This window comes from Pseudophryne corroboree, chromosome 9 (genome assembly GCF_028390025.1).
Source record: "Pseudophryne corroboree isolate aPseCor3 chromosome 9, aPseCor3.hap2, whole genome shotgun sequence".
NCBI lineage: Eukaryota > Metazoa > Chordata > Amphibia > Anura > Myobatrachidae > Pseudophryne > Pseudophryne corroboree.
The window spans coordinates 328580905-328602437 of NC_086452.1; the positions used below are offsets into that span (position 1 = coordinate 328580905).

A 21533-nucleotide genomic window follows, 5' to 3' on the forward strand; every position below is an offset into this window, starting at 1 on the left:
GTTGCTGGGTGACTGATCCGTGTCTGCCCCCTCCTCATTCTAGCTCCTCATCATCATCTCTTCCAGAAAGGATATTCCGGCTGTAAGGAGCACTCTTTCCCCACTGCAGTCTCATCCGTCACAGGATGGGGGAAGAACCAGGAGCTGCTCCAGGCTGCGGACCTCACAAAATTTTTAAGTGGGAGGGGCATAACTAAGTGGGAGGAGTAAGAGTAGAGAGGGGAGGAGTCAGTATAAATTTTTAATCCGCCCCCCCTAAAGCTAAAGTCTAGATCCGCCACTGCATGGAGATCTCTGTTAGACGGTCCCTGTGGACCTGCCATGGGACAGGTATGCTGTTTAAAAAAAAAAAAAAAAAAGGACTTTGCCTTACAAAGGTGAAGTTTTACTTGGGGAGAGCCTCGCGGATCTGGTAACCACAGCGACCGCGAGTAAATCTACTCTTTTGCCTTATGTTCCCCCACAGGAAAAGAAAACACGGCAATATCAAATGCAGTCCCTTCGGTCGCATAAGTTCAGAAAGGGTCGGGGCTCTTCCTTCCTCGCCAGAGGTGTAGGTAGAGGGAAAAGAACACCAAATACGGCTATTTCCCAGGGACAAAAGTCCACCCCGTCCTCTACAAAATCCACTACATGACGCGGGGGCTCCGCTGAGGGAGTCCGCGCTGGGGGGGCCACATCTTCGACTCTTCAGACAAGTCTGGGTTCAGTCGGACTTGGATCCTTTGGTGGTAAGAATTGTATCCCAGGGATGCAAATTAGAATTCGAAGATGTGCCTCCTCACCGATTTTTCAAATCTGTCTTGCCAGTTTCCTCCTCAGAGAGGGAAACAGTGGCAGCTACCATACAGAAACTGTATCATCAGTATGTGATTATCAAGGTTCCCCTTCTACAGGGGAAGGGGTTTTATTCAAGCCTATTTTGTGGTTCCGAAACCGGATGGCTCGGTCAGGCCCATTCTGAATCTAAAATCCCTGAACTTATATCTGAAAAGGTTCAAATTCGAGATGGAATCTCTCCGGGCAGTGATCTCCAGCCTGGAAGGGGAGGTTTTTATGGTGTCACTTGACATAAAGGATGCATACCTTAATGTCCTCATTTATCCTCCTCATCAGGCGTACCTAAGATTCGCTGTACAGGATTGTTATTCCCACGTCCGACACGTTCATTGCGGACATGATGGTGCTCCTGCGTGAGCAAGGCGTCACATTTATCCCATACTTGGACGATCTCCTGATAAAGGCGAGTTCAAGGGGGGAAATTATTACAAAGCGTATCTCTCTCCCTGAGAATACTACAACAACACGGCGGGATCCTAAATCTACCAACGTCACAGTTGTTTCCAACAACTCGACTGCCGTTTTTGGACATGATTCTGGACACAGAAAAACAAAGGTCTTTCTCCCAGAGGAAAAAGCCCAAGTACTCCAGAACATGGTCAGAGACTAAATGCACTCATTTATTAGGAAGGATAGTGGGACCTACAAGGCCATTCCACACGGACCTTTCGGTGGGATCTTCTGGACAATTGGTCAGGGTCCCACCGTCACATACATCGGAGCCCGGTCCCCTCGGGCCAGGGTCTCTCTCTCTCTCTCTCTCTCTCTCTCTCTTTCTCTCCCCTGTGGTGGCCCCAGAGTGCTCACCTTCTAGAGGGTCGCAGGTTCGGCATTCAAGATTCAGTTCTTGTGACTACGGACGCGAGCCTCCGAGGATGGGGAGCAGTCACACAGGGAAACAATGTTCAGAAAATATGGTCAGGCCAAGAGGCTTACCTACACATCAATGTGCTGAAATTGAAGGCCATTTGCAACAGCCTCAAACAAGCGGAAAATTTTCTTCACAATCCTGCCTATTCTGATCCAGTCAGACAACGTCGCGGCAGTGACGCAGGTGAACCGCCAGGGCGGGACAAAAAGCAGAGCAGAAATGGCAGAAGCCACCAGGATTCTTCGCAGGGCGAAAAAGCATGTAAGCGCTCCGTCAGAGGTCTTCATTACAGAGGACACAATATCCATCCAGGAGAGTGGAGACTTCATCAGGAAGTCTTTACAGTGGTGACGAGTCGTTGAGAACTTCCTCATATAGACATGAGGGCATCACGCCTCAACAGGAAGATTCGGACGTATTGTTCCAGGTCGAGGGACCCTCAGGCAGCGGCGGTGGACGCCCTGGTGACATCGTGGGTGTTTTCAGTCGGTCTATGTGCTCCCTCCAAGTATTCTCATCTCAAAAATATTGAGAATCATATTGCAAACAAGAGTGCAGACAATACTCATTGTTCCAGATTGGCCTTGAAGGGCCTGGTATGCAGATCTTCAGGGACTGATCTCAGAAGATCCGTGGCCCCTTCCTCACAGGGAGAACCTGCTACTACAGGGGCTGTATGTGTTCCAAGACTTACCGCGGTTACGTTTGACGGCATGGCGGTTGAACACCAAATCCTAGCTGAAAAGGGTATTCCAGAGAAGGTCGTTCCTATTCTTATTAAAGCTAGAAAAGATGTTGCGGCGAAGCACCATCACCGTATCTGGAGAAAATATGTGTCTTGGTGTGAAGCCAAGGATGTTCCTACTGAGGATTTCCAACTAGGAAGTTTTCTCCATTTTCTCTGACGTCCTAGTGGATGCTGGGGACTCCGTAAGGACCATGGGGAATAGACGTCTCCGCAGGAGACTGGGCACACTAAAAGAAAGATTTGGTACTACCTGGTGTGCACTGGCTCCTCCCTCTATGCCCCTCCTCCAGACCTCAGTTAGATTTCTGTGCCCGGCCGAGCTTGATGCACACTAGGGGCTCTCCTGAGCTCCTAGAAAGAAAGTATATATTAGGTTTTTTATTTTACAGTGAGACCTGCTGGCAACAGGCTCACTGCAACGAGGGACTAAGGGGAGAAGAAGCGAACCTACCTGCTTGCAGCTAGCTTGGGCTTCTTAAGCTACTGGACACCATTAGCTCCAGAGGGATCGACCGCAGGACCCGTCCTTGGTGTTCGTTCCCGGAGCCGCGCCGCCGTCCCCCTTACAGAGCCAGAAGCAAGAAGATGGTCCGGAAAATCGGCGGCAGAAGACTTCAGTCTTCACCAAGGTAGCGCACAGCACTGCAGCTGTGCGCCATTGCTCCTCATACACACTTCACACTCCGGTCACTGAGGGTGCAGGGCGCTGGGGGGGGCGCCCTGAGCAGCAATAATATCACCTTGGCTGGCAAAATAACCACAATATATAGCCCCAGAGGCTATATATGTGGTAATTACCCCTGCCAGAATACAGAAAAAAGCCAGAGAAAAGTCCGCCGAAAAAGGGGCGGAGCCATCTCCCTCAGCACACTGGCGCCATTATTCCCTCACAGTTCCGCTGGAAGGAAGCTCCCGGACTCTCCCCTGCAGTCTACACTACAGAAAAGGGTAAAAAAGAGAGGGGGGGCACAGATTTGAGGCGCAGTAAATAATATAGCAGCTATAGGGGACATAATTCAGTTAGTCCCTGCATTATATAGCGCTCTGGTGTGTGCTGGCATACTCTATCTCTGTCTCCCCAAAGGGCTTTTGTGGGGTCCTGTCTCCTTTAAGAGCATTCCCTGTGTGTGTGCGCGGTGTGTCGGTACGGCTGTGTCGACATGTTTGATGAGGAGACTTATGTGGAGGCGGAGCAGATGCCTATAAATGTGATGTCACCCCCTGCGGGGCAGACACCTGAGTGGATGGACTTATGGAAGGAATTACGTGCAAGTGTCGACTCCTTACATAAAAAATTTGACGACAGGCCAAATACGGGACAGCCGGCTTCTCAGCCCGTGCCTGCCCAGGCAATTCAATGGCCATCAGGGGCTCTAAAACGCCCACTACCTCAGATGGCAGACACAGATGTCGACACGGATACTGATACCAGTGTCGACGACGATGAGTCAAATTTAATGTCCACTAGGGCCATTCGTGGCATGATTGAGGCAATGAAAGAGGTTTTACACCTTTCTGATATAAACCCAGGTACCTCAAAAAAGGGTATTATGTTTGGGGAGAAAAAACTACCAATAGTTTTTCCCCCATCTGAAGAATTAAATGAAGTGTGTGAAGAAGCGTGGGCTTTCCCTGATAAGAAATTGGTGATTTCAAAAAAATTACTAATGGCGTTCCCTTTCTCGCCAGAGGATAGGTCACGTTGGGAAACTCCCCCTAGAGTGGATGAAGCGCTCACACGTTTGTCTAAAAAGGTGGCACTACCGTCTCCGGATACGGCCGCCCTAAAGGAACCTGCTGATAGAAAGCAGGAGGCTATCCTAAAGTCTATATATACACACACTGGTGTTATACTGAGACCAGCTATTGCTTCAGCGTGGATGTGCAGTGCTGCTGCTGCTTGGTCAGATTCCCTGTCAGACGACACTATATTGCTTACCATAGAGCATATAAAAGACTCAGTCTTGTACATGAGAGATGCACAGAGGGAGATCTGCCGGCTGGCATCTAGAATAAGTGCATTGTCCATTTCTGCTAGGAGAGGCTTATGGACTCGGCAGTGGACAGGGGATGCAGATTCTAAAAGGCACATGGAAGTTTTGCCATATAAGGGTGAGGAGTTATTCGGGGACGGTCTCTCAGACCTTGTTTCCACAGCAACAGCTGGGAAGTCAGCATTTTTACCCCATGTCCCCTCACAGCCTAAGAAAACGCCGTACTATCAGGTGCAGTCCTTTCGAACCCAGAAAAACAGGCGGGGAAAAGGCGGGTCCTTTCTGTCTAGAGGCAGAGGATGGGGAAAAAAGCTGCACCACGCAGCAGGTTCCCAGGAACAAAAGTCCTCCCCCGCTTCTTCCAAATCCGCCGCATGACGGTGGGGCTCCACAGGCGGAGCCAGGTACGGTGGGGGGCCGCCTCAAAAATTTCAGCGATCAGTGGGTTCGCTCACGGGTGGATCCCTGGATCCTTCAAGTAGTATCTCAGGGGTTCAAGCTGGAATTCGAGGCGACTCCCCCCCGCCGTTTCCTCAAATCGGCCTTACTGACAATTCCCTCGAGCAGGGAGGCTGTACTAGAGGCAATTCACAAGCTATATTCCCAGCAGGTGATAGTAAAAGTACCCCTACTTCAACAAGGACGGGGTTACTATTCCACACTGTTTGTGGTACCGAAACCGGACGGTTCGGTGAGACCCATTTTAAATTTGAAATCCTTGAACACATACATAAAAAAATCAAAGTTCAAGATGGAATCACTCAGGGCGGTTATTGCAAGCCTGGACGAGGGGGATTACATGGTATCCCTGGACATCAAGGATGCTTACCTGCATGTCCCAATTTACCTTCCTCACCAGGAGTACCTCAGATTTGTGGTACAGGATTGTCATTACCAATTCCAGACACTACCGTTTGGACTGTCCACGGCACCGAGGGTGTTTACCAAGGTAATGGCAGAAATGATGATACTCCTTCGAAAATAGGGAGTTTTAATTATCCCGTACTTGGACGATCTCCTAATAAAGGCGAGGTCCAGGGAGCAGTTACTGGTCGGAGTAGCACTATCTCGGGAAGTGCTACAACAGCATGGCTGGATTCTAAACATCCCAAAGTCACAACTGGTTCCTTCCACACGCTTACTGTTCCTGGGGATGATTCTGGACACAGAACAGAAAAAAGTGTTTCTCCCGCAGGAGAAAGCCAAGGAGCTGTCATCTCTAGTCAGAGACCTCCTAAAACCAAAACGGGTATCGGTGCATCACTGCACACGAGTCCTGGGAAAAATGGTGGCTTCATACGAAGCAATTCCATTCGGCAGGTTCCATGCAAGGACCTTCCAGTGGGACCTCTTGGACAAGTGGTCGGGATCGCATCTTCAGATGCATCAACTGATAACCCTGTCTCCAAGGACCAGGGTGTCTCTACTGTGGTGGCTGCAGAGTGCTCATCTTCTAGAGGGCCGCAGGACTACATACAGGACTGGGTCCTGGTGACCCAGCATTCGAGGCTGGGGAGCAGTCACACAGGGAAGAAACTTCCAAGGACTATGGTCAAGTCAGGAGACTTCCCTGCACATAAATATTCTGGAACTAAGGGCCATTTACAATGCCCTAAGTCAGGCAAAACCCCTGCTTCAAAACCAGCCGGTACTGATCCAGTCAGACAACATCACGGCAGTCGCCCATGTAAACCGACAGAGCGGCACAAGAAGCAGGGTGGCGATGGCAGAAGCCGCAAGGATTCTCCGATGGGCGGAAAATCACATAATAGCACTGTCGGCAGTGTTCATTCCGGGAGTGGACAACTGGGAAGCAGACTTCCTCAGCAGACACGACCTACACCCGGGAGAGTGGGGACTTCATCCAGAAGTCTTCCTACTGTTGGTAAACCGTTGGGAAAGGCCACAGGTGGACATGATGGCGTCCCGCCTCAACAAAAAGCTAAAGAGATATTGCGCCAGGTCAAGGGACCCTCAGGCGATAGCTGTGGACGCGCTAGTGACACCGTGGGTGTACCAGTCGGTCTATGTGTTCCCTCCTCTGCCCCTCATACCAAAGGTACTGAGAATAATAAGAAGGCGAGGAGTAAGAACGATACTCGTGGTTCCGGATTGGCCAAGAAGAGCTTGGTACCCGGAACTTCAAGAAATGTTATCAGAGGACCCATGGCCTCTACCGCTCAGACAGGATCTGCTACAGCAGGGGCCCTGTCTGTTCCAAGACTTACCGCGGCTGCGTTTGACGGCATGGCGGTTGAATTCCGGATCCTAAAGGAAAAGGGCATTCCGGAGGAAGTCATTCCTACGCTGATAAAAGCCAGGAAAGAAGTAACCGCAAACCATTATCACCGCATTTGGCGAAAATATGTTGCGTGGTGTGAGGCCAGGAAGGCCCCCACAGAGGAATTTCAGCTGGGTCGTTTTCTGCACTTCCTACAGTCAGGAGTGACTATGGGCCTAAAATTGGGTTCCATTAAGGTCCAGATTTCGGCTCTGTCGATTTTCTTCCAGAAAGAACTGGCTTCACTGCCTGAAGTTCAGACTTTTGTAAAGGGAGTGCTTCATATTCAACCCCCTTTTGTGCCTCCTGTGGCACCTTGGGATCTCAATGTGGTGTTGAATTTCCTAAAATCACATTGGTTTGAACCACTTAAAACCGTGGATCTCAAATATCTCACGTGGAAAGTGGTCATGTTATTGGCCTTGGCTTCGGCCAGGCGTGTGTCAGAATTGGCGGCTTTGTCGTGTAAAAGCCCTTATCTGATTTTCCATATGGATAGGGCAGAATTGAGGACTCGTCCCCAGTTTCTCCCTAAGGTGGTATCAGCTTTTCACTTGAACCAACCTATTGTAGTGCCTGCGGCTACTAAGGACTTGGAGGATTCCAAGTTACTGGATGTAGTCAGGGCCTTGAAAATTTATGTTTCCAGGACGGCTGGAGTCAGGAAAACTGACTCGCTTTTTATCCTGTATGCACCCAACAAAATAGGTGCTCCTGCTTCTAAGCAGACTATTGCTCGCTGGATTTGTAGCACAATTCAGCTGGCGCATTCTGCGGCTGGTTTGCCGCATCCTAAATCAGTGAAAGCCCATTCCACGAGGAAGGTGGGCTCATCTTGGGCGGCTGCCCGAGGGGTCTCGGCTTTACAACTTTGCCGAGCTGCTACTTGGTCAGGGGCAAACACGTTTGCTAAATTCTACAAATTTGATACCCTGGCTGAGGAGGACCTTGAGTTCTCTCATTCGGTGCTGCAGAGTCATCCGCACTCTCCCGCCCGTTTGGGAGCTCTGGTATAATCCCCATGGTCCTTACGGAGTCCCCAGCATCCACTAGGACGTCAGAGAAAATAAGAATTTACTCACCGGTAATTCTATTTCTCGTAGTCCGTAGTGGATGCTGGGCGCCCATCCCAAGTGCGGATTGTCTGCAATACTTGTATATAGTTATTGCCTAACTAAAGGGTTATTGTTGAGCCATCTGTTGAGAGGCTCAGTTGTTATTCATACTGTTAACTGGGTAAAATATCACGAGTTATACGGTGTGATTGGTGTGGCTGGTATGAGTCTTACCCGGGATTCAAAATCCTTCCTTATTGTGTCAGCTGTTCCGGGCACAGTATCCTAACTGAGGTCTGGAGGAGGGGCATAGAGGGAGGAGCCAGTGCACACCAGGTAGTACCAAATCTTTCTTTTAGTGTGCCCAGTCTCCTGCGGGGCCGTCTATTCCCCATGGTCCTTACGGAGTCCCCAGCATCCACTACGGACTACGAGAAATAGAATTACCGGTGAGTAAATTCTTATTTTCTACAGACAGATGTGGATATGGGCCTAAAGTTAGGCTCAATTAAGGTGCAGATTTCTGCCTTATCCATATTCTTTCAGAAGGAATTGGCTTCTCTCACAGAAGTCCAGACTTTGGTAAAAAGAGCGTTACACATCCAACCTCTTTTTGTGCCCCCAGTGGCACCATGTGACCTTAACGTGGTGTTAAGTTTCCTTAAGTCACAATGGTTTGAACCGCTTCAAACAGTTAAATTGAATTTTCTCACTTGGAAAGTGATCATGTTATTGGCCTTGGCATCTGCGAGGCAGGTGTCCGAATTGGCGGCCTTGTCTCACAAAAGCCCCTATCTGATTTTACATGTGGATCGAGCAGAGTTGAGGACTCGTCCTCAAAGTCTACCTAAAGTTGGTTGCGTTATTGCATGTAAACCAACCTATTGTAGTGCCTGTGGCTACGGGTGACTAGGCGAATTCCAGGCCCCTGGTTGTAGTCAGGGCCTTAAAGTTTTATTTAGCCAGAACGGCAATGGTTAGGAAAACAGATGCACTGTTTGTCCTGTAGGCAGCCAGCAAGGTTGGCGCTCCTGCTTCTAAGCAGACTATTGCTAGCTGGATCGGTAACACGATTCAGCAGGTTAATTTTACGGCTGTTTCGCCGGTACCAAATTCAGTAAAGGCCCATTCCACTAGGAAGGTGGGCTCTTCTTGGGTGGATGCCCGAGGCGTCTCGGCATTACAGTTTTGCCGAGCAGCTACTTGGTCGGGTTCAAACACTTTTGAAAAATTCTATAAGTTTGATACCCTGGCTGATGAGGACCTCCTGTTTGCTCAATCGGTGCTGCAGAGTCATCCGCACTCTCCCGCCCGTTTTGGAGCTTTGGTATAATCCCCATGGTCCTTACGGAGTCCCCAGCATCCTCTAGGACGTAAGAGAAAATAAGATTTTAAACCTACCGGTAAATCTTTTTCTCCTAGTCCGTAGAGGATGCTGGGCGCCCGTCCCAGTGCGGAAACATTCTGCAAGACTTGTATATAGTTATTGCATACTTAAGGGTTAAGTTACAGTTGAGATTGGCCTATGGCTGATGCTGTTTTTATTCATACTGTTAACTGGTTATTGTATACCACGTTGTACGGTGTGTATGGTGTGGGCTGGTGTGTATCTTGCCCTTAGATAACAAAATCCTTTTCCTCGTACTGTCAGTCTCCTCTGGGCACAGTCCTAACTGGGGTCTGGAGGAGGGGCATAGAGGGAGGAGCCAGTGCACACCCATTCTAAAGCTTTACAGTGCCCATGTCTCCTGCGGAGCCGTCGATACCCCATGGTCCTTACGGAGTTCCCAGCATCCTCTACGGATTTACCGGTAGGTTTAAAATCTTTTTTTTTTTACTTAATATTATTGTAATTCTCGCTTATTTTATAACTATTCTAAAGCAGGGTTACACATTATTATTCTACTAAAAAGGGGCACAGATAATTACAATTTGCATGTTTAATATGTCTCTTTTTAAATGTGACTGCTATCTCGCAGAAATCTCAGCAATTTCAGAATCCCACACCTTATTACATTTGGCCATAAATCTACAGTATATTCTCCCTTTTGTACACTGTCATGAAGAGAGAATACCAGGATGAAAGGGAGATTAGTAACCATAAATACTTCCAAAATTAAATAATATCTATTTCTGGAACAAATTATGTTTTTATCTGTATATGTAAATGTATTCCCAAACAACACTGTAGAACTCCATTATTTCAACCTATGCCTCTCACCTTCTTCTCTCCTGCTAGGTATCTATGTCATTGGATTTAGCTTCCCGGTGGTTCCTAAGGGCAAGGCTCGCATACGTGTTCAGATTTCTGCAGCTCATAGTGATGAGGACATTGACCGCTGTGTGGAGGCGTTTACAGAAGTGGGCCGTAAACATGGTGTGGTGCCATGAGATGGACGAATGACCACAGAACATGTTTCACCATGGGAACACTGGTGCAATAGTGGAGTAGGGTTGCTTAAGAGGTTGAAATAACATTGAACTATGTGTAAGGACAAACAATGATTCTAATAACCAAATATCTTCATAATACTGCATACAGTTTGAGGTACATTTTATAGTAAACATTTTTTGATGCCGCACTTTACCTGATGTGCTCCTGAATAGTGCCTTTCGGTAGCACTGTTTGACTATAGCATGAGAAGGGGACTGCAAGATGCACTTGGAGGAAAGACCGCGATTTAGTATCTTTAGACATGGTCAAAATCATGGGGGGAAAAACTTTTAACTGGAAAAACCTCATAAGCATTCCGGATAATAGACCTGAAACGTAGCACTAGCAATTATGTGGTTGATACTCCTTGTACTGTTATTTCATGACTCCTACAACTGTCATCAATAAAACATGCTCTTTTTATTACACATACATGTTAATGTGATGTTGCCTTGTTAATATACTTATATATGTAATTCAGAGGGTGTCCTCTCTTATGTACTATGTAACTCCATAGGGCTTATGTACTATCTAACTCCATAGGGTTTATGTGCTGTCTGACTCCATAGGGCTTATAGGGGTCATTCAGACCTGATCGCATGCTACTTTTTTTGCAGCGCTGCGATCAGGTCAGAACTGCTCATGCATATGCTCCGCAATGCGCAGGCGTGTTGCCCCCCTTGGCGACGGGGATCGTCGGAGAGCGGCGGACTTACCCAAGAAAGCGATCGCAAGATTGACGGCAAGAGGCTGTTTGTGGGTGTCAACTGACCGTTTCCAGGGAGTGTCCGACGAAACGCAGGTGTGTGCAGCCATTTTAAGGGAGGGTTCCTGATGTCAGCTCCAGGCTGGATCGTCGCAGCGGCTGAGTAAGTCCTGAGCTGTGCAGAGACTGCAGAAACTCTCTGCACATGCATTCGCACCCCTGCACAGCGATTACCCCCTCCCCCTGTAGGCGGCGACTACCTGGTCGCAGCAGTAAAAAAAACGCCTGCTTGCGACCAGGTCTGAATTAGGCCCTATGTACGATCTAACTCCATAGGGCTTATGTGAGTTGCAGAGATGGGAACGATTCCGGTAAGTTAGCCTGAATTTATAAAGCAGCGATATGCTAAAAGAAAAAACCATGTTGGTTTTGCCTTTTACATTATTGCCACTTTAAAAATACAGACTTGACAGAATCGTGCCCACGCCTGCAATTTGCAGGGTATTATGTATGCCCCATGCCAGTCTGCAGTATAAGTGGATGAACTTGTCAGTTAACATCAGAACAAATAAAAAGATTGGGCAAAAGTTTATTTGCTGCGCCTCTGACGTAGCTTGGTGCAGACATATACATGCAGTTCCATTTTTAGTGAACACATTTACATCTGTGAGTTTGGGTGCAAACAGGTACAAGCTTAACATCAGCCCCTTAGTATGACAAAGTATGTGGCTTGTGCTGTCTCCAACGAAGAACACTATAAAAAGCTAATTCCATCCAAAACTGAATAAACTGAGGTATAGTATAAAGTTCAACGTACATAGAAAAAAAATTATTTTAGTATTACATTCACCCAAACCTGTGTATAATTGCAGCTGCGTCATTTATGGAGGAGCACACTTATAATAAACTGGCTAAAATCTACAATTCTTATTGTGCACAGTGCTATTGAATACAATTTGTTCGACAACCTCAAGCTGCAATGTCCATAATGTAGTGTAAATAAACCTGACCTATGAGATGTTGTCACTACTTGCAAGCGGATTTCAGTAGCACTGTTCTAGTATATGAAATCAAAGCTTGGATCTACAGATCCGCTTTATCTGATAAATGGTTAAATGTAGAACTTTTAAACATTGGTGTAGCTAAAGAGTAGGCTTCAGACACATAATACATACACAGAGGTATGTGATTCCGATACATAATACATATACACAGGTATGAGATATTCTGTTCTTCTGCAACCTAATACATATGCTCATGTATGGGATATCTTGTAGTCTTAGGGGACACAGTACATATACACATGTATGAGATACCTTTTATCACACAGGTAAGGGTTATCTTATCAGGAATCGCTTAATCAAGAATGTTTCTAAAAGCAGGAGGTGCAGCTGTGATTATTTCATACACACATGATCATGCAAACCGTTCCATACTTATTAACTTCTGAAAATAAGGCATTATGTAAAGCTCGGTTAAACCTTAACCACTAATCTACGAGTATATGTGTGTGTATACAATTATGTACATTTTTTGGATAAGTATAGGTGGGTGTAATTGTGTTCCTGCACACACATGTACTGGTTAGTTTACGGTTCGCTTTGTTTGGGTTACCCTGTGACCTTCACCCTTATCACAGATATGCCGTCTCAGACATGTTGTGTACTCTTAGAAATAATCTTTATATAACAAATCAGCAGCCAAATACACATACACTTACACTGAGACACCCTGTTAATCCTTTCGGTGCCAGGTTTTTAAAAAAAAAATTTAAGCATTATGTATAAAACACCTTGAAATATTTACTAATATAGTGTTTTATGTATGTCATTTAATCCAATAAGAAATCCAGAGCTAAAGCTGTTACAGTTGCCATGCAGAAAGCTGTAAGACAAGTCCTACATTATTGGTAAAGCCTGGCAGTAGATTAATGTATTGCTGATACAGATGAACTCAGATGGGAAAGTAAAGTCTTTACCGGCAGGTACACTTACAGGCAGCCACCACGGGATAGGGTATCTGCCTCCACTGGCAATTCTGTGATGCCCAGCCTTTGCTAGGATCCTGCATCCAGCAATGCCAGGCCAGTAATTTTATCTGAGTGAGCTGTGCCTGGCGGCATGCCATTCCGGGTGGCCACGAGCATGCAATAATGCTCTCATCACAGTTTGTGTGCCGTACCCAACGTGGCCAAAAAACAGGACCCAGGTCCACCCATGTGGAGGTTAGCTTGCAACTGGCTCTTTGTACGAGCCACCGGCGGAGTTCATGCAGCAAGACGTGGCTTCCGTTAGCCGAGAGTTCTTCTGGAAGTTTTAGTGAACCAAAGTTAATGTTTTCAGCTTCCTGAGTAAGCTTCTTACGGTAGCGACTGGCTCCATCAAAAAGATCCTTGCTAAATGGAGACACATGCTTGGTGGTGTCATTGTCTGCAGGTTTCTCAACAGACATCCAGAATGGGTCAAAGGAGGACCCCAGAATGCGCAGAAGTCGTGGGGCTTTGAGGTGCTTAGGTTTTGGAGAATAGTGATAATCCAGTGGTGACAGGGAGAGGCTATAAGGACGGGTGCCAGAAGACAGTCTGCGTCGCAGAGAGCTCCCCTCCAAGTCTGCTTGGTTCTCATCCAAATGTCTGTGGTCATTTAAATGATCTAGGAAAACTGGAGACCATAGGAACCCAAAAGGTAATATCCAGATGAAAAAAATGTACTTTCGCAAAGATCCCATTTCATTAATATTTATTCCAGTTATTGTCCAGTATTGTCTCTACTGAATTTTCAAATGTTCTTTTTTTTTTTCTCCCTGTTCTTGTAATTGTACTCCTGTCTTTATAATGTGCCTTCTCTGCAGCTGTCCTTTTTAAGCTCTTATTTTCTCTGTTATTGCAGCTTACTAGTTTTCTCAGCATCTCCTGCACTTCCTCCTCTTTTCCCTTCTGCCTATCTGATCTCTTCTCTTCTGCTGTCTGACACAGACTCTGACCCTCCCTTCTGCATTAATCTTGACATAGTTTATAATTACTCCCGCTGCTTGTCTGTGTCCCCTCTCACCCTTTATAACTTTCACTGTATGTCAAAAGTTGACGTGGACTGTATCAAAATGGAAAAAGTGTAAATCATAGAAATAATACAGTATATAGAATGGCTCTGAGATTGTATATTAACCCATCTGCAAGCAGAGGCGGATTGGCCATAGGGTTTACAGGGAAGATTCTCGGTGGGCCGACGCACCCATGGGGCCTGTTTTGTTTGAGGACATGTGGTCCTTTTTATAGACATAATGAATAAGATGCAAAATAATTTGCATATATGAAAATGACTGTCACTTAGCCTGTGATTGCAGATGATCTAGTGTATGCTCTGTCTGCCTGCTTGGCTGACATATAAGATTGAGTGAATAGTGATTGGGATACGGTTGGTGTAATAAGCAAGAAAATATATCTTTCTACAGAATGATATAGTTTCCTAAATTCTGAAGGTGTATCATATAATGTGCTCATAATATTTAATTTTCTCTAACGTCCTAGAGGATGCTGGGGACTCCGTAAGGACCATGGGGAATAGACGGGCTCCGCAGGAGATAAGGCACTTTAAGAAAGCTTTGGACTCTGGGTGTGCACTGGCTCCTCCCTCTATGCCCCTCCTCCAGACCTCAGATTTACACTGTGCCCAGAGCAAGATGGGTGCACTGCAGAGGGCTCTCCAGAGTTCTCTGCCTAGAAGCATTTTTGTTTGGATTTTTTCTTTCTACATTTTACTTTTTCACAGGGAGCACTGCTGGCAACAGGCTCCCTGCATCATGGGACTGAGGAGAGAGGAGCAGACCTTCTTGTCAAAGATAGGCTCTGCTTCCTCGGCTACTGGACACCATTAGCTCCAGAGGGGGTGAACGCAGGTTCTTACTGGGCGTCCACCCCCGGAGCCGCGCCGCCGTTCTCCTCACAGAGCTAGAAGTACAGAAGACAGAAGTCGTCAGCTTCACTGAGGTAACGCACAGCACTGCAGCTGTGCGTCATTGCTCCCATACACCTCACATACTCCGGTCACTGTAAGGGTGCAGGGGGGGCGCCCTGGGCGGCAATATAAACCTCTGCATGGCATAAAGAATATATACATGTACAGGTGGGCTCTGTACATGTATATAAAAGAGCTTCATTAAGTTTGAGCGGGACAGAAGTCCGCCGCCGAGGGGGCGGGGCTTTTCCCTCAGCACTCACCAGCGCCATTTTCTCTCCACAGCACTGCTGAGAGGAAGCTCCCCGGACTCTCCCCTGCTTACACACGGTGAAAGGGTGCTTAAAAGAGAGGGGGAGGGGGGGCACATAATTGGCGGTTTACATATTATACAGCGCTGCTGGGGAAAAACAATTTGTGTTGGTCTCCAGGGTTATTGCGCTGGGGTGTGTGCTGGCTTACTCTCTCTCTGTCTCTCCAAAGGGCCTTGACAGGGATACTGTCTTCAGGAAAGGGGTTCCCTGTGTGTGTGTGTGAAGTGTGTCGGTACGCGCGTGTCGACATGTTTGACGAGGAAGGCTCGCTTAACGTGGGGAGTGCTTGAATGTCAGGTTGCCGTCGGCAACGCCGACACCGGAATGGGTGGATATGCTGAATGTCTTGAATGCAAATGTCAATCTATTGCATAAAAGATTAGACAAAGCAGAAGCTAGGGATCAGTCAGGTAGCCAGTCCATGCCTGTCCCTGGGGCGCCAGGTCCTTCGGGGTCTCAGAAGCGCACCATATCCCAGATCGATGACACAGATACCGACACAGATACTGACTCTAGTGCCGACTATGAAGATGCAAAATTACAGCTGAAGGTGCCTAAGGGTATACGGTACATGATTATAGCCATTAAAGAGGTTTTGCATATTACTGAGGAACCCCCTGTCCCTGACACGAGGGTACACATGCATAAAGGGAAAAAGCCTGAAGTCACTTTCCCATCCTCATTTGAATTAAGTGACTTGTGCGAAAAGGCTTGGGAGTCTCCGGATAGGAGACCACAAGTTCCCAAAAGGATTCTCATGGCGTATCCTTTTCCACAAACTGATAGGATACGCTGGGAATCTTCGCCAAAAGTTGACAAGGCGCTGACACGTTTGTCCAAAAAGGTGGCACTGCCTTTTCAGGATACGGCTTCCCTCAAGGAACCTGCTGATCGCAGGCAGGAAATTACCTTAAAGCACATTTACAATCATTCCGGTACTATTGCTCGACCGGCTATGGCGTCGGCCTGGGTTTGTAGTGCGATTGTAGCATGGGCAGATTCCTTATCTACGGAAATTGACACCTTAGATAGGGACGCCATTCAAATGACCATAGAGCATATCAGAGATGCTGCCTTGTATATGAGGGATTCTCAGAGAGACATTTGTTTATTAAGCTCCAGAATAAATGCTATGTCTATTTCTGCTAGGCGGCTCTTGTGGACCCGACAGTGGACGGGAGATGCCGATTCAAAGCGGCAGATGGAGTCCTTGCCTTACAAGGGGGTGGAGTTGTTTGGAGACGGCCTCTCGGATCTTGTCTCTACGGCTATGGCTGTTAAGTCAAATTTCTTACCTTATGTCCCCCCGCAACATACAAAAGAGGCACCTCATTATCAAATTCAGTCCTTTCGTTCCAATAAAAACAAGAAGGTACGTGGATCATCCTTTGTTGCCAGAGGGAAAGGCAGGGGAAAAAAGCTGCACACAGCTAGTTCCCAAGAGCAGAAGTCCTCCCCTGCGTCTGCAAAGTCCACCGCATGACGCTGGGGCTTTCCGGGGGGAGGCAGATCTGGTGGGGGCTCGTCTTCGATTTTTCAGCCACGTCTGGGTTCACTCGCAGGTGGATCCCTGGGCATTAGAGACTGTTTCCCGGGGATACAGGCTGAAATTCGAAGACTTGCCTCTTCGCCGATTTTTCAAATCGGCTCTGCCGGCTTCCCCGTCAGAGAGGGAGCTAGTGTTGACAGCAATCCAAAAATTGTATATTCAACAGGTGATTGTCACAGTTCCTCATCTCCAGCAAGGAGAGGGATATTACTCAACCCTGTTTGTGGTCCCGAAACCGGACGGTTCGGTCAGACCCATTTTAAACCGGAAATCTCTGAACCTGTACTTGAAGAGGTTCAAGTTCAAAATGGAATCACTCAGGGTGGTCATCGCCAGCATGGAGGGGGTGGATTGGATGGTGTTCCTTGACATAAAGGATGCATACCTTCATGTTATGATATTCCCCCCGCATCAGGCGTTCCTGAGATTTGCAGTGCAGGACTGTCACTACCAATTTCAGACGTTGCCGTTTGGGCTTTCCACGGCCCCGAGAATTTTCACCAAGGTAATGGCGGAAATGATGGTGCTCCTGCGCAAGCAAGGTGTCACAATTATCCCATACTTGGACGATCTCCTCATAAAGGCGAGATCTCGGGAGAGGTTGCTGGACAGCGTGTCTCTGTCCATGAAGACGTTGCAGTTACACGGCTGGATTCTCAATATACCGAAGTCCCAGCTAGTCCCTACAACGCGTGTGACCTTTTTGGGGCTGATTCTAGACACAGACCAGAAAAAGGTTTCTCTATCGTCCTAGTGGATGCTGGGGTTCCTGAAAGGACCATGGGGAATAGCGGCTCCGCAGGAGACAGGGCACAAAAAGTAAAGCTTTTCCGATCAGGTGGTGTGCACTGGCTCCTCCCCCTATGACCCTCCTCCAGACTCCAGTTAGATTTTTGTGCCCGGCCGAGAAGGGTGCAATCTAGGTGGCTCTCCTAAAGAGCTGCTTAGAGAAAGTTTAGCTAGGTTTTTTATGTTACAGTGATTCCTGCTGGCAACAGGATCACTGCAGCGAGGGACTGAGGGGAGAAGGAGTCAACTCACCTGCGTGCAGGATGGATTGGCTTCTTGGCTACTGGACATCAAGCTCCAGAGGGACGATCACAGGTACAGCCTGGATGGTCACCGGAGCCGCGCCGCCGGCCCCCTTGCAGATGCTGAAGACAGAAGAGGTCCAGAATCGGCGGCTGAAGACTCCTGCAGTCTTCTAAAGGTAGCGCACAGCACTGCAGCTGTGCGCCATTTTCCTCTCAGCACACTTCACACGGCAGTCACTGAGGGTGCAGGGCGCTGGGAGGGGGGCGCCCTGGGAGGCAAAATGAGTACCTATAAAGGCTAAAAATACCTCACATATAGCCCTAGAGGCTATATGGAGATATTTAACCCCTGCCTGATTTCTCAAAATAGCGGGAGACGAGCCCGCCGGAAAAGGGGCGGGGCCTATCTCCTCAGCACACGGCGCCATTTCCTCTCACAGCTCCGCTGGTCAGGACGGCTCCCAGGTCTCTCCCCTGCACTGCACTACAGAAACAGGGTAAAACAGAGAGGGGGGGCAAATTTATGGCGATATTTTTATATAACAAAGCAGCTATAGGGGAGCACTTATTATAAGGCTATCCCTGATATATATATAGCGCTTTTGGTGTGTGCTGGCAAACTCTCCCTCTGTCTCCCCAAAGGGCTAGTGGGTCCTGTCTTCATTAGGAGCATTCCCTGTGTGTCTGCTGTGTGTCGGTACGTGTGTGTCGACATGTATGAGGACGATATTGGTGTGGAGGCGGAGCAATTGCCAAATATGGGGATGTCACCTCCTAGGGGGTCGACACCAGAATGGATGCCTTTATTTATGGAACTACGGGATAGTGTCAACACGCTAAAGCAGTCGTTTGACGACATGAGACGGCCGGACAATCAATTAGTGCCTGTCCAGGCGACTCAAACACCGTCAGGGGCTGTGAAACGCCCTTTGCCTCAGTCGGTCGACACAGACCCAGACACAGGCGATGACTCCAGTGGTGACGGTGACGAATCAACCGTATTTTCCAGTAGGGCCACACGTTATATGATTTTGGCAATGAAGGAGGCGTTACATTTAGCTGATACTACAGGTACCACTAAACAGGGTATTATGTGGGGTATGAAAAAACTACCTATAGTTTTTCCTGAATCAGAAGAACTAAATGACGTGTGTAATGAAGCGTGGGTTGCCCCTGATAAAAAGCTGATAATTTCAAAGAAATTATTGGCATTATACCCTTTCCCGCCAGAGGTTAGGGAGCGCTGGGAAACACCTCCTAGGGTGGACAAGGCGCTAACACGCTTATCTAAACAAGTGGCGTTACCCTCTCCTGAGACGGCCGCACTTAAAGATCCATCAGATAGGAGGATGGAAAATATCCAAAAAAGTATATACACACATGCAGGTGTTATACTACGACCAGCTGTAGCAACTGCCTGGATGGGCAGTGCGGGGGTAGTTTGGTCAGAATCCCTGATTGAAAATATTGATACCCTGGACAGGGACAATATTCTACTGTCGTTAGAACAAATAAAGGATGCATTTCTTTATATGCGTGATGCACAGAGGGATATATGCACACTGGCATCACGGGTAAGTGCTATGTCCATTTCGGCCAGAAGAGCTTTATGGACGCGACAGTGGACAGGCGATGCGGATTCAAAACGGCATATGGAAGTTTTGCCGTATAAGGGGGAGGAGTTATTTGGAGTCGGTCTATCAGATTTGGTGGCCACGGCTACAGCCGGGAAATCCACCTTTCTACCTCAAGTCACTCCCCAACAGAAAAAGGCACCGACTTTTCAACCGCAGCCCTTTCGTTCCTTTAAAAATAAGAGAGCAAAGGGCTATTCATATTTGCCACGAGGCAAAGGTCGAGGGAAGAGACAGCAACACGCAGCTCCTTCCCAGGATCAGAAGCCCTCCCCGGCTTCTACAAAAGCCTCAGCATGACGCTGGGGCTTCTCAAGCGGACTCGGGGACGGTGGGCGGTCGTCTCAAAAATTACAGCGCGCAGTGGGCTCACTCGCAAGTAGATCCCTGGATCCTGCAGATAATATCTCAGGGATACAGGTTGGAATTAGAGACAGATCCACCTCGCCGTTTCCTGAGGTCTGCTTTACCAACGTCCCCCTCCGAAAGGGAGACGGTGTTGGAAGCCATTCACAAGCTGTACTCTCAGCAGGTGATAGTCAAGGTACCTCTTCTGCAACAAGGGAAGGGGTATTATTCCACTCTTTTTGTGGTACCGAAGCCGGATGGCTCGGTAAGGCCTATTCTAAATCTGAAGTCCTTGAACCTGTACATAAAGAAGTTCAAGTTCAAAATGGAGTCACTCAGAGCAGTGATAGCGAACCTGGAAGAGGGGAACTTTATGGTATCCTTGGACATCAAGGATGCGTATCTCCACGTTCCAATTTACCCCTCACACCAGGGGTACCTCAGGTTCGTTGTACAAAACTGTCACTATCAGTTTCAGACGCTGCCGTTCGGATTGTCCACGGCACCTCGGATCTTTACAAAGGTAATGGCCGAGATGATGATTCTTCTTCGAAGAAAAGGCGTATTAATTATCCCATACTTGGACGATCTCCTAATAAGGGCGAGGTCCAGAGAACAGCTAGAGATGGGATTAGCACTGTCTCAAGAAGTGCTAAAACAGCACGGGTGGATTCTGAATATTCCAAAATCCCAGTTAATGCCGACAACTCGTCTGCTGTTCCTAGGGATGATTCTGGACACGGTTCAGAAAAAGGTTTTTCTCCCGGAGGAAAAAGCCAAGGAGTTATCCGAGCTTGTCAGGAACCTCCTAAAACCAGGAAAGGTGTCTGTACATCAATGCACAAGAGTCCTGGGAAAAATGGTGGCTTCTTACGAAGCGATTCCATTCGGCAGATTCCACGCAAGAATTTTCCAAAGGGATCTGTTGGACAAATGGTCAGGGTCGCATCTTCAGATGCACCTACGGATAACCCTGTCTCCAAGGACAAGGGTGTCTCTTCTGTGGTGGTTGCAGAGTGCTCATCTATTGGAGGGCCGCAGATTCGGCATACAGGATTGGATCCTGGTGACCACGGACGCCAGCCTGAGAGGCTGGGGAGCAGTCACACAAGGAAGAAACTTCCAGGGAGTATGGACGAGCCTGGAAACGTCTCTTCACATAAACATTCTGGAACTAAGAGCAATATACAATGCTCTAAACCAGGCAGAACCTCTGCTTCAGGGAAAACCGGTATTGATCCAGTCGGACAACATCACGGCAGTCGCCCATGTGAACAGACAGGGCGGCACAAGAAGCAGGAGGGCAATGGCAGAAGCTGCAAGGATTCTTCGCTGGGCAGAGAATCATGTGATAGCACTGTCAGCAGTGTTCATCCCGGGAGTGGACAACTGGGAAGCAGACTTCCTCAGCAGACACGATCTTCACCCGGGAGAGTGGGGACTTCATCCAGAAGTCTTCCACATGCTGGTAACCCGTTGGGAAAGACCAATGGTGGACATGATGGCGTCTCGCCTCAACAAAAAACTGGACAGGTATTGCGCCAGGTCAAGAGATCCGCAGGCAATAGCTGTGGACGCGCTGGTAACGCCTTGGGTGTACCAGTCGGTGTATGTGTTTCCTCCTCTGCCTCTCATACCAAAAGTATTGAGAATTATACGGCAAAGAGGCGTAAGAACGATACTAGTGGTTCCGGATTGGCCAAGGAGGACTTGGTACCCGGAACTTCAAGAGATGATCACGGAAGATCCGTGGCCTCTACCTCTAAGGAGGG

General features: G+C 47.9%; 2 protein-coding genes across 2 annotated transcripts in view; one reads left to right on the top strand and one right to left on the bottom strand.

The window, feature by feature from the left end:
- GCAT (glycine C-acetyltransferase) overlaps positions 1–10651 on the top strand; it is a 116064-nt gene extending 105413 nt beyond the window's left edge. Inside the window, exon 9 of the mRNA XM_063940530.1 lies at positions 10029–10651. Within this exon, the coding sequence (XP_063796600.1) occupies positions 10029–10180 (152 nt within the window). The 3' untranslated portion in view covers positions 10181–10651. The remainder of the gene's footprint in view (positions 1–10028) is intronic.
- Positions 10652–11502: 851 nt separating this feature from the next.
- LOC134958143 (noggin-like) lies at positions 11503–13851 on the bottom strand. Its single transcript, XM_063940531.1, has one exon. It carries the CDS (start codon positions 13654–13656, stop codon positions 12904–12906), a length of 753 nt encoding a protein of 250 aa, XP_063796601.1. The 5' UTR covers positions 13657–13851; the 3' UTR covers positions 11503–12903.
- Between the last annotated feature and the right edge of the window lie 7682 nt (positions 13852–21533).

What these genes read in the sequence shown, in the direction of transcription:
- LOC134958143 (XM_063940531.1), bottom strand. Translation starts at nt 13,656, where the DNA reads ATGGGATCTTTGCGAAAGTACATTTTTTTCATCTGGATATTACCTTTT.